Below are 12,582 nucleotides of genomic sequence, written 5' to 3'. Positions count from 1 at the left end.
TCGAGTAATTTTATTTTGCTTAGCTTCTGGAGCCACTCTTTAAAGTATAAGAACATTCACACTTTGCAGGTTTTCTCTTTCTTCGAATGAACTTTATTACAATTAAATTTTTTTTCCCTATAGATTAATGCAATGAAAGCTTTGCTTAAATCTGGAGATACCGAGAAGATAGTTAGATTTGCTACTGTATCAAGACAGCGAGAGATCTACATTTTGGCAGGCAACTATCTACAGTCCTTAGATTGGAGAAACAATCCTGAAGTAATGAAGAATATAATTTCATTCTATAGTAAGGGTCAGGCGAGGGACTTGTTAGCTGGTTTCTATGAGGCTTGTGCACAGGTAAGAATGTAGTCTGTATAATTTGTAGGTTACTGTTGGTATCCCTACGTAATTCAGTAGGTAGTTCTAATATTTTATATTTACTCAGTATTTATTGAACATGTTTTATTGAATTTAAATAAGTTTTGCAAGTACTTCCTCACTTTCTATTTAAATTATCGTTCTTAGATATTTAATTTATTTTCTTGTTCGCAATGTTGGAAACTTCACTGTTGTTTTGACTTTTTCTTTATCTTCTGATTTGTCAGAAAGTACTGCCATCAGACGTCATTTGTGAAGGAACAAGTTGATCTTCAAATATTTGCTTAAGATGGATGGATACTACTTTTATCCCAATTATTGAGTGATTAGATTTTTTTATAATAAAAGAGTTTTTCTGTCCTTTTAGTTATTAAAATATTTCTTGACAAAGATAGAACTAGATTTTATAAATAAACTATATAATTAAACAAGAGATCATTAAACAGAACTATTTCGTCTTCATTTTATATCATTTTAGAAACATACTGAAGAAGAACAGAAATTGCAGTCTTGAGTTTTGCCCAGATTTAGCATGAATATGTTTGTGATAAGTTTTAGTTTGTACACCAATTTTCATTGTGAGTAGGTGTATCTTACTTAAGGATGAAACCATTTCGGTGTTTGTGCATATCAAAATTTAATTTCTTTGTCCTACAAATTTGCGTGGAATTTCAACAATACGTATGACGTATTCGTTAGGTTTTAAATATACAAAACTGAAGATAATGTAATGATGTTGTTATTTACTTCATTTGGCTCATAGATGGCTTGTTATTTATACATATATTTACAATTTATGTATATTGCACAGTAAGGGACACTTCTGGATGGTACACTTTTGCCGTAAATTTCCATATGGGTGTACCATTGAGAAGTGTCCCTTGATTTTCGAGTTTTTTGAGTCTCATCTTCTACAATGTTTCCACATCAGAGCAAGCGATCTTAAGTCTTGAATCAATTTACAATATACAATATGAGGCAAGTTTGGAAATACAATTGTAAGTGAATAAACATATATTATGAAGGTAATAATTATTAAATGATTAGAGATGAGTAAGCAATAGGTCAGATGTGTGTTTTTGTGAAAACTGCCCCAAAATAGTATGACAGATAACCCCCGTTCATAATAATATTATTATTATTATTATTATTATTATTATTATTATTATTATTATTATTATTATTATTATTATTATTATTATTATTATTATTTAAAAAAACTGAATCCAGGATTCCATGATAGTACTATACAGTAATAGATGTGGTTCTACCTCCATTATTTCTGTCGAAGATATGGCGTCACTCCCTTTAACCATTCCATATTTACAAGGTACCTTTGCGTCATATTGTATACTGTAAATGCATTCAAAAGTTAAGGCCGCTTAGGGCACCTTTAATATTATTCAATTGAGCAGTTTTTCTCATGGGCTTACTTTGGACTGATATGGAACCATTTTAGAGGTGAGACTCAAAAGAACTCGGAAGTCGAAAAATAAGAATCATTCTACCTAATGTAAAGCAAAAATGTTATTTGGTGTTATGCCCTTTAGGGCATTCTTCAGCCGCTATGGAGAATCAAAATTTCACAATGTGGCAACGTTGCAGATTAACTTGGAACCATTAGCATTGCTTTTCGAGTACATCATGTAGTTAAATCGATTGCTACACTAATAGTTGATGCTAGTATCTATCTATATCGACTTTAACTGCCATCTGGGAAGGATCGATGTAACTATTTGATTGGTAGATTTACTCTATGGTTCTTGCGACGTTGCCACATAGTACAATTCGGGTCTCCAGACGAGGACCCGAAAGGTATGCAAATATATATAGCGCCATTTTTAGAACTCTCTCTCTCTCTCTCTCTCTCTCTCTCTCTCTCTATATATATATATATATATATATATATATATATATTTATATATTGTAATGTAATTTTCAAAAACACATCAATGTATACATTAAAAACCTTTTGTAATTAGAAATAAAGAAACAGCCTGTTTGTTTTATTTTTAATTACAGAAGATTTTTAATATACATTGATATGTTTTTGAAAATTACATTATATTCCCTCTTCTGGTAAAGAAACAAAAAATAAACCAAGTGCTTCTTAAAAGTCATTCGTTACTACTTCACTCTCTCCTTACTTTATTTTAATATACATTGATGTGTTTTTGAAAATTACATTCCAATATATATAGGGTGTTACTGAACTATACCGACATACTGTAAGAACTGATACCTCAAATGAAAATAAAAATAAAATAAAATGTTCATATGGGCCTGTGGGGAAAAGTGTATGGTTTCAGTAAAAAAGCGAGCAGCTACTACATTGCAACAAGCGTTATTTCGAACTGAAGAAACCGTAGAGTGACGGTCCATATCAGTGTAAGGGAAATCAACATACCCATTTAAAAATGCATGTTTCGGCAATGTTCAATGTGTGCACAAAGGATTCCCCACAGAACATAACTCCTAGACCTGCTTCCTACAGGATTCTCACATATGCTTTGAATTGAAAATGGGTCCAAAGTAGGCAAAAAGGTAAGCCTTGACAGCAGTGAATACATAATGCGGTTGCAGGAAGTTGGAAGTGTTAGGAACCGCCAGCTCTATGGTTTATTGTGTTCAGAATAACGCATGCTGCAATGTATTATTTCACGTTTATACATGTAATTAAAAAAAAAAGTATACCGTGAAACGATGCATCGCGGCGCGCGTTATTCCGAACACAAGGAACTGTGGTATTGGCGGTTCACCTAACACTTCTGAATTCCCACCGACGCATTACGTATTCACTGCTTCAAGGCTTACCTTTTACCTATTTTGGACGTATCTTTAGTTCAGAGCATATCTGAGAATTATGTACAGAGCATGTCTGTGAAGTATGTAGGAAATTCCTTGTACACAACTTTGCACTTTGCTGAAATATGACGTTTTTATTGACGGTATGTGTGACTTCCTTTACGCTAATATAGACCACCACTTCACGGTTTCTCGTGTTCAAAATAGCGCTTGTTACAATGTCGCATTTGCACCTTTGGACAGCCCTAGCTCTGAAACTATTCACTTTTCCCTACAGGTCCATATGAACACTTTTTTTTTTTTTTTAAATTTGATGTGAGGAATTACCTTGTACAGTTTGTTGTTATAGTTCATTAGTACGTCAATATAAGTTATTGTGTTTAAAATTCATTAATCTGCGAAATAATGGAAATATCGCCATCTACTCCGGTGAAAATAAATTCTTCACATCCTAACTATAGTGAAGGCTGAGACATCTAGCACTGAAATAAATAACCATTAATTCATGTATTATATGCAGTTGTTATCATTGTACGGTGTGATTTACATGAAGACTGATTCTATTCAAATTAGCATTGAGTGCATAATTGAACTGTAGAATGTGTAGCTAGGATTGTAGCCTTTAAAGCAGTGATGGTTAAATTATAACCCAGGGCGGACCAAGAAAAAATAGAGAATACTTGGAGGGCAATCCTACCCTCGCCTTTCCCGCCGTTTGTTTCAATGTGCGTATGTCAAGACATTTTCCAAATCATTGTGTATTGCTTTTTTTTCTTCTTTTTTTTACGTGTCTAGGGCAATTAAGACCTGAAAGCTAAGAACAATTTAAATAATTACATGAAATCTGCATTTTTCTAATTAAAAAAGAAAATATTGGCTCGTTACCAACTGCCTTACCTTGTGGAATAGGCTCGGTAAGCAAAAGATTGGAGAAAATATCATGACAGGTTAAAAGTAAGCCTCGATTCAGGTATAATATTATGGCAGCTGCACTCTTGTTGTTACGTGTGGAGTTTAAAAGAAGGAACAAATCACGCAGCTTTCATGTTATTCGTGGTCTGGATGAAACATACTCGTGAAGCGTCATTGCGCTGTCGCTGCTTTACTGATTGGTAGAATAAAATAAAACGAAATATGAACGAAAAATAAGATACGCTTTCGTATATTCTCATGTTCAAAATTGGAATTGCACCATCACATACAAACGAAGACGATTGGGGATTGATTTCAGTGAATGTGTACTGTTTCACTTCGTACATCAATTATGATTTAACCAATCACAACAAAAACTGGACTACGATTAGAATTTATATCAAAAGAGAATTCCTAAACTGATTTTTTTATGTCATGGGCACGTCTGCGTAAAACCTAAAACATCATTCCTAATGTATTGGACAGAGAAGTAAATAAATAACAAATTTGAATACGTAAATCTAGAAGCACTATAGAATAAAGCTAGTATGAAGATCTTTTTTTTCTTTTGTTTTGGATAGTAAAATTTAAATACATTGCAAATTGTATCATCTTGTGGTATTGGGAAAAATGAAATCTGTCCATCCATTGAATAACTGCGTAGTTTTGATTCATATAGTTAATTTAAATTACTATCAGGATAGATCATTAAATATTTGAATTGACATTGATTTTATATCTTTTTCAGGTGGAAATTGATGAATTCCAGAATTATGAGAAGGCACTCGGTGCCTTGATGGAAGCGAATCGCTGTTTGTCGCGATTAGCAGGAAAAGGTGCCAATGATCATCAGCAGAAATTGGAGAATCTCAACAATCGATTGCAGCTTGTGAAACAATTTGTTGACCTTCGAAGGTACATACTTTAGATCCAAATATTCGATATTCTGCGTGTATAGTTGTTCTGCTATATATTCTCTCTTATCTCTGTATAGTTAGCTTACATCTGGCATCTTGTCATCTATCTTTCAGTACAAACTTGGGAAGTACTGAGTTACATCGCATATCGCATTACAAGCGTCTGTTTCAAGGTGCTCACAGAAAGTAGGTTGGGGAACAAAAGAAATAAAAAGCTGGTGGGTTTTGATTTAAAACACAGATGTTATTTGCGACAAATACTCCTTTCAACCAGCGACAAGAGATGAGAAATGGAAGAACGACTATGTTTAGATAATATCGCTTGTTAATTTTAAGGAACATTTTGTTGCTTGATAACTATTTTGCCTTTCCTACTTTCCTTTGCTTTTTCCTTTGTTTAAGTTTTCCTAATTTTTCTCAATGTCATGAATTTAATTTGAATTTACAACATCCTGTTGTTGCAAGATAAGCTCCCTCGTGGCTAAACGGTTAGCGTACACGCCTTTGGTATGGGAAACCCGGGTTCGATACCTGCGAAAGCTCATAGGTTAAGCTGTAGTCAACGTCTCATATAGCTTCGTTGCTAAAAGGACCACTAAACTCAAAATTAAATTAAATCATCTTGTTTGCAAGGTTTTTGTTGTCATAAGTCTGAGGAGTAAAACTCGTGTATGAGCATGGGTAAAACATGCAAAACAAAACACTTAGCAGCTTTCAATGTAATGATCATCAAGCTAACTATTTTTCGTTGTCTGCAGAGACGATATCCGAAAGTTCCACGGAAAAGGTATAATGCATTTTCAGTAAATCAGTACGCTATTATAGTTTGAAGTGTTCAAGCTTTCTTACTACAATCAGTTGTTTGAAATTGTTTTGAAGTGTTTCTCATGTCAATTTCGTTTTTTTTTTTTTTTTTTTTTTTTTTTGTAATTTTAGTATATTCTTACTATATATGACTATCGTAGTAAGAAGGAAAGAAAAGTCAATTTTAGAAGGTGGTTATTAAATTATTTGAAGAATTACATAATTACAGCAGTGCAGAGATATAATATCAGGAATATCTTAACAAAATTTAGTGTGTCTTAATCTGATTCGGACCGTAATTCTGATGCTGTTTCACATAAGCTTCCAATTCTTATTCCCTTTCCACCATAACACTCTTTTTATATGTTCTACATTGGTGTTACTTTCTCCATTAATAAAAGGTAAAGGTAAGAGACAGGTGGGAACGCTAAATCCAATCTTCAGCTTGTCGGGTAAATGTCATGAGATCTAGATTCAAGTTTCTGAAAGTGTAAGTGTTAGGTATTTCTGAAGCTGATCTAAACATGGTGTCCCTAACCTCTTGAGTCAAATGTACCCAGCTGATAGAGAGATTCACTATAAAGATTTTGAGATGGGGAACATAAGGTTGGAAACGCCCATTGCAAATGACACTTATTTGGAACAAATAAGAAGTTGCTGCAGTTATTTTGTTTATCGTGTCGATGTAACTTGCTTTATTTTGCAAAACGTTAGATGTGATGGTTTAATTTTTATTACAAATAAAACAATGCTTCACTGTCCATACAAACAACTCACAGTAACTGTTGAAAGTAACGAACATCAACTTCGATAAATGTAGCACAACACTGCACTCTCTCAAACATCCCCGGTGTCTGTTACGCAACCAAGTAGACAGGTAGATCCTCCTCAGATTCTATTGGCGTTTCATATACTAGAGACTTGATGTGTCCCTAAAGAAGAAATACAAAATGAGAGGAGATGCGCACTGGCCACGGATAGGACCTCTTCTTCCATCCAATCGATTAGCGAAGTTAGTATCTAAGTGATGGCGAAGAGCAACATTGAAGTGGGCAGTTGCGCCGTCATGTTGCACCTACATCCTCTCGCAGAAATCCAGTGATACTTCTCCATCAAATTGAGCAGTATATTCATGTTGGGCGGCAAGAAATTAGTCCTGTTTGTTGATCATGTACAATCCCATCCCACAAGTTGATACAGAATCGTTACTGATGACTAGACAAGCGGATGGCATTTGATGTTCATTGCTTCACAGAAGGCTATTACAGCTATTGAAAATGCCATCATGGGCTATTGAAAATTTCTTATTCATGAGAAAGTTTGGTACAATATCACATTGCTGGATAAATCATTAACATAACTCAACTGTGGGTGCGAAATCATTTGGTTCCATTTCTTGCATTCGTTGTGTGTGATAAGGAGGAGGGGTCTCTCAGTACGCGCTATACACTCTTTCAAAGTGCCCATGTAACGGGTAATTTTGTGGGTGCTTGTTGGTGGAGAAACTTCAGCATTATTCAGTACCATCTCCAAACTCTGGTATGCCAACAGTTCTTCGTCTAGTACCCTGGGCACCTCTTGTAGGCTTGGAAGACTTATTCTCTCTTAAGTTCCTATCTATTGAAAAATGTCTTCCAATTCGGTTCACGCATATTCGGAAACTTTTGTCTGTACTACAACCGCACTCTCATCGAGCGGTCGTCTGTTCATCGAGCACTACAAGCTATTACATCATACATTAAATGCATGTCTTCAAGTTCGTGTGAAGTGTAATTCTTCATTTTCGATCACCAGGAACACACTTAACACGCTAAATAAGAATCACTGTTCAAACAGAATTCGATTGTGTATTGTTTCGCCTCCTAACACTGATCGTTGAGATACGGTTGTTTCTAATATGAAAAATTACGCAGCCCGTCGTGCGTTATGAGCAATCGAATGTAAGGAATCTAACAAACAATATCGATAATGTTATACAAAATAAAACACGATAACATAATAATTACTACAACTTCTTACTTATTCAAGATGGCATGGCGCTTGAAATAGGCGTATCAGACCTTAAGTTCCCTGTTTCAAAATATTTATAGTGGACTCATCTAACATCTGTATAAATTTGACCTAAGAGGTTAGACACCCTATATATACTTGTATTACTTTTTTTTTTTTTTTTTTAAAGTAATTTACAGTAATGAAAATCCAAGCTGTGAAAAAGTGTGACTGGAAGGGATATGAAATCCGGTTCTCCGGTGAACCGTGCCGATGCTGTAACCACTACTAACAAACCCACTATTTGACCAGAGCACATTTCTATTCTTGAGTTTGATGTTCAGCCATTCATAGCATGTAGACTGTACTACAACTTCCGTTCTGCTTGAACAGCAGTGTCTAGATTAGATCTCTGGAGGGGACTTTGTTGAATATTGTTAGCGCACCGATACAGTGATTGGAGAATCGTGTGCGATTCTCGATCCAGTCGTAATTTTCAGTTTTTCGAAATTTTCCTTGAACAAATGATGTAATGCAAAGATAAATTTGTAGATTTCTCTACTTCTCATATAACTAATTTGCTTTTCTGTATTCTCCAGCCTGTACGACAGTAGTCCAGAAGAAGCAATTAGTCAGTTACGACAGCTTTTAGAGACGAAGAATCTGGAGAGTGCTGTGAGACAAGGAGATGTGTACGGGTTTATGGTGGAACATTTTGTCCGCCAGAAGAACTACAAAGTTGCTTATCAACTAATGGAAGAGATGAAGACTCGAATTCCCAACGTAAATCTCGCGTATTTCATTAATATGTCAACGATAGAAGCAGTGTCGAAGGCTCTCGATCTTCCCATCATCCGAAGCGCTAGAGGGAACAGTGCGACGGGTAATGAAGCTAACAAAGATGAGGCTGAAGAGGAAAGTGGTGAGGAGATAGCTGAGGAGGTGCCTGAGGAAAATACATATCCCACATCGCATATGAATGGACGAGCTTTTCCAGTATAATATAAACGTAGTATAATATATTTTTGTGTTCAATAGTTTAATAGTACAATAAACTAAAAGTGTACTACCAGCACATTGTTGATGTACACCGATTTTATTTTCTATTCATTTGATGTGTTGCATATTTTGCGTTACACAATGCATATCAATTTTAATGTGTATGTGTATAGAGACTGATCTTTAAATGTCTTATAGTTTTTTTTTTTTTTTTTTCCTTTCTTTTCAGTGTAGATATACTTTTATGTTCATTTTCACATAAAAAAAAAATAATGATGGCAAATTATTATATTTTATTTTTAACTTTTACAATTTAATCCGTCCACTCGTAATATATTCGGGAAGATTATCGCCGAAGTGCCATTAACTTTATATATAATTCATGATAATGCAATTAATCAGACCTTACAGAGGTTAGAGTTTTATAAAAATTCAGATCAAAATATTTTGCAGCTTAACACAAAGAATTAACTAGATATTTTGTGTTTTAAACTCTCTTTCGTAATTTAGTATGTTTGACAAGGCAGTGTTGTAAAAGATACAAACAAGTATCTTCATAGGTAATTAGGTTGTGGATTAGGTATCATACTCATGATCAGCGGCACTCAAAGATAGGATGAAGGGGCAACTGCCTCGTTAAGTAAGCTTACAGGGACTGTAGAATAAACATCTGTTTCCCCCCTTTTTTTTTTCATTATAGTTCATAAGAGATTCTTATAATTCGTAAGATATATTCCATATGTATCATCGTAATTAACCTCTGGAGACTCATGTTATAGTATATTGATATATTGTAAAAATTTTAATGAAAAACAAAAAGTGATAAATGTATGTATTGATAGGAAAGGAAGTGAAAAGTATGTTACGATTCTTATTGCACTCATACTTATCTTAGTCTGAATTTAATGACGTGGTTTTTTAATGATTTTTTTTTTTTTTAAATTAGAGCAGTACAGAAACATATTTTTCGCACAAATTATTTGGACAAGAAACTTGAAACTTGAAATTTAACGTGGTTTAAGAGGATTACGTGTTTTTTTGTCGTCCTCTGGCAACAATAATCTTCTGTATACTAAAAGAACATTACAATACCTTCAAAACGATGTATCACTTGTGGCAAGCAATGTGCGAGCTGTGAAACTTTTTCAAAACCTTCACAAGTATGGAAAAGTGCGACGTCCCCGAGAGAGATAGAACGCCGTTATTTATTTGTACAGTATATTAAAAATTCAGGCAGTTTTATCCAGGATAGTGATGATAACAAAGTATCCAATATTTGGACAGGAAGCGACATTTGAAAATAATTCCCTAATTTCTTATTAAAAGCATAGAATGAATGTCAACAGTACGTATCTTAGGATTTCCGTTAACATTTTTTAAATATTATACACTTGTTTGTGATAGTCTTCCTGCTGTCTTCATTTGTAATTTTGAAAATCTAAACATATTAACTTAGAAAAATGGCTGCTATGAAAGAAAACTCAACAAGGAAACATATACAATACAAAAAGAAAGAAAAAACTTACAAAAAGAGCGGGTCGTAACATACTTCCTAAAATATTGTAGTAACTACTTTCACACGTAAGTTCGAGGAAGACAAGACAGTTGTGTAATATCTCCAAAACATTAATGGGGATTATTATAAGAGGTAACTTTTTTAATTTTATTTTATTTTATTTTTTTTTTTATACCTGGCTACTCGCCTCATTTCTAACGACTGTCTACTCAGAATCGTGGTAACGATATTTTATTAATGAGACCTACAATAAAGATTTAAAAGAGATCAAGAAAATATGCCTTGGTTCGGTACAAATTTCTGTGTGGATGTAAGTAGAGGGCTTTTCGAAGTGCGGCAGGCAGCCATATTTTTTTTTATTTTTTTATTTTTTGAACAAACAGGACTGTTTGTATTGCTGTTCGAACATGTAGTTTCTAAATTAATAAAGTTAAGCATTCTGCCATAATTTCAACTATAATTAATATCTGATAATGTTCATACAATAAAGAATACATTGCAGAAACTTTAAGTGCCATTTTAAATCTTCATGTAAAATGAAATGTTGATACCTATTTCTATACAAATTATAGGGGGTGTTACAAAAATGAGCCACAGTATTTTGGGGATAGACATCAAAATAAGAAAAAAAAAAAAATCGTATGGACCTGTACTCAAAAGTAAGTAGTTTCGGAGTTATAGGTACCGAAAACGTGAAATATGTGAACTTCAAAAGTTCTAGCTCCACTACTATGAGACCTATCGTAATCAGGTCAAGACATCACTGAGGAACTGGCATGTAAACTATCCAAATATCCATGTTTAAGAATGCTCCAGTATTTGCTCACCAATTTTGAGAAAGGTAGGTGGAGAGTTATTAAGTACTCCCTAACACCCTCTCTAAAAATGATTGTGCAAGTACCGGAGGTGCTGAAAGATGGATATTTGGATAGTTCACATACTAGTTCCTCAGTGATGTCTTGACCGGACTACGAGCGGTCCTATAGTAGTGGAACTATGAACTTTTAAAGTTCACTCACTCTGTATAAACTTTTACTTGACTATATGTACCTTGTAGCAATATTTATCAGGTTTTGCACAACCCATGTCATTGTTAATTCAAGTTGATTTCTCTATTCACTTTAAATATTTTTCAGTGTTGTACTTCAATATATGAATAGAATTTTGCCTGGTATTTTTGTATATATAGTAGATTACGAGAGCAATACGCATATATAAAGTATAAACAATAAATCTGAGTATTCAGTGTGCTCTCTACCGCTTAATCGTAAGTATGGATTTTTTTTTTTTTTTTTTTTAATGGATGCTTAATAGTTATTTTGTTAAATGCTTGTGTAAAATTTGTTCTATTTTCCAGTATTTGGGGTATTTGCTGTAATTGAGTACAGTACTTTCAAATCGTAGTTTTAGTGTAAATGAAATCATGTATTCGATTTAACTATGATACGTGTTATGCGAAAAATTTATGTAATTTCATATGAACACCTTAAGTAAGGACCATTTGTCGACGAATAGTTCGGGAAACGAGAAACCAAAGTACGTGTACTAATGAGTAACACATGACCCTGTGATTACATCCGTCCACACACACTTTAATTTTGTTATGCTTAAATATATATATTGCGTATATATAAAAAATATTTTGTTATACAATCTTGAAAGAAGTATAATGACGATGTTCTCTTGGAACGAGATGGAATCGCATATAGTTTGTGACAAGACAAAGAACTTTATTTAAAAAACAAGAAGAAAAAAAAGGTTAATAACTATGATCTCAAATTTCATTCAGTATTGTGTAGTTCTAGTTATAATATCGCATATAAACCCATTAATTTGTACATTTTAATATCTCTAACATATTTTGGATGTAAATGTATTACTTTTGTTTGAAATTTCACATAATATTATCTTGTATTTATATCATGAGTAGCGAAAACAATAAAGTTATGCTGTTTGAATAATATATCAATTACATTTTATACAATATTTGTATTGTCTCATAGGTGCTATATTTTATTTATATTATTATTGTTAAGGAATATCGACAAATGATAGAGAAATGCGTATGAGAGAAAATGTGCAATTGACGCATTTTTAATAACATTAAAATAAGGGAAAGGTTTAACTTACCTAATTCGTCTAGTTACACAGGCCTGCGAATTGAAACGTTTGTTGTACGGCATAACGTAAAACAGGCGTCTTTATCTAATTTCGGTGTGCTGATTTCAACGGCGCAAATCGGTCTTCAACATTAGAGAGGGGGGGGGGGGCGTACGA

General features: G+C 33.7%; 1 protein-coding gene across 2 annotated transcripts in view; it reads left to right on the top strand.

Moving 5' to 3' along the window:
• The window catches only part of rempA (intraflagellar transport protein rempA), a 96,856-nt gene extending 84,837 nt beyond the window's left edge, over positions 1 to 12,019 (top strand). For both annotated transcript variants that reach the window (XM_081731577.1, XM_081731575.1), the window contains 3 exons: positions 124 to 342; positions 4,829 to 4,995; positions 8,390 to 12,019. In XM_081731577.1, the coding sequence (XP_081587703.1) occupies positions 124 to 342; positions 4,829 to 4,995; positions 8,390 to 8,792 (789 nt within the window). In that variant the 3' untranslated portion in view covers positions 8,793 to 12,019. The remainder of the gene's footprint in view (positions 1 to 123; positions 343 to 4,828; positions 4,996 to 8,389) is intronic.
• The last annotated feature ends 563 nt before the right edge of the window (positions 12,020 to 12,582 follow it).

This window comes from Thermobia domestica, chromosome 11, assembly GCF_964235325.1.
Source record: "Thermobia domestica chromosome 11, izTheDome1.hap1.1, whole genome shotgun sequence".
Taxonomy (NCBI): Eukaryota; Metazoa; Arthropoda; class Insecta; order Zygentoma; family Lepismatidae; genus Thermobia; species Thermobia domestica.
Note: the sequence above shows the minus strand (reverse complement) of the source record. Positions and strands in the feature narration are given on the sequence as shown.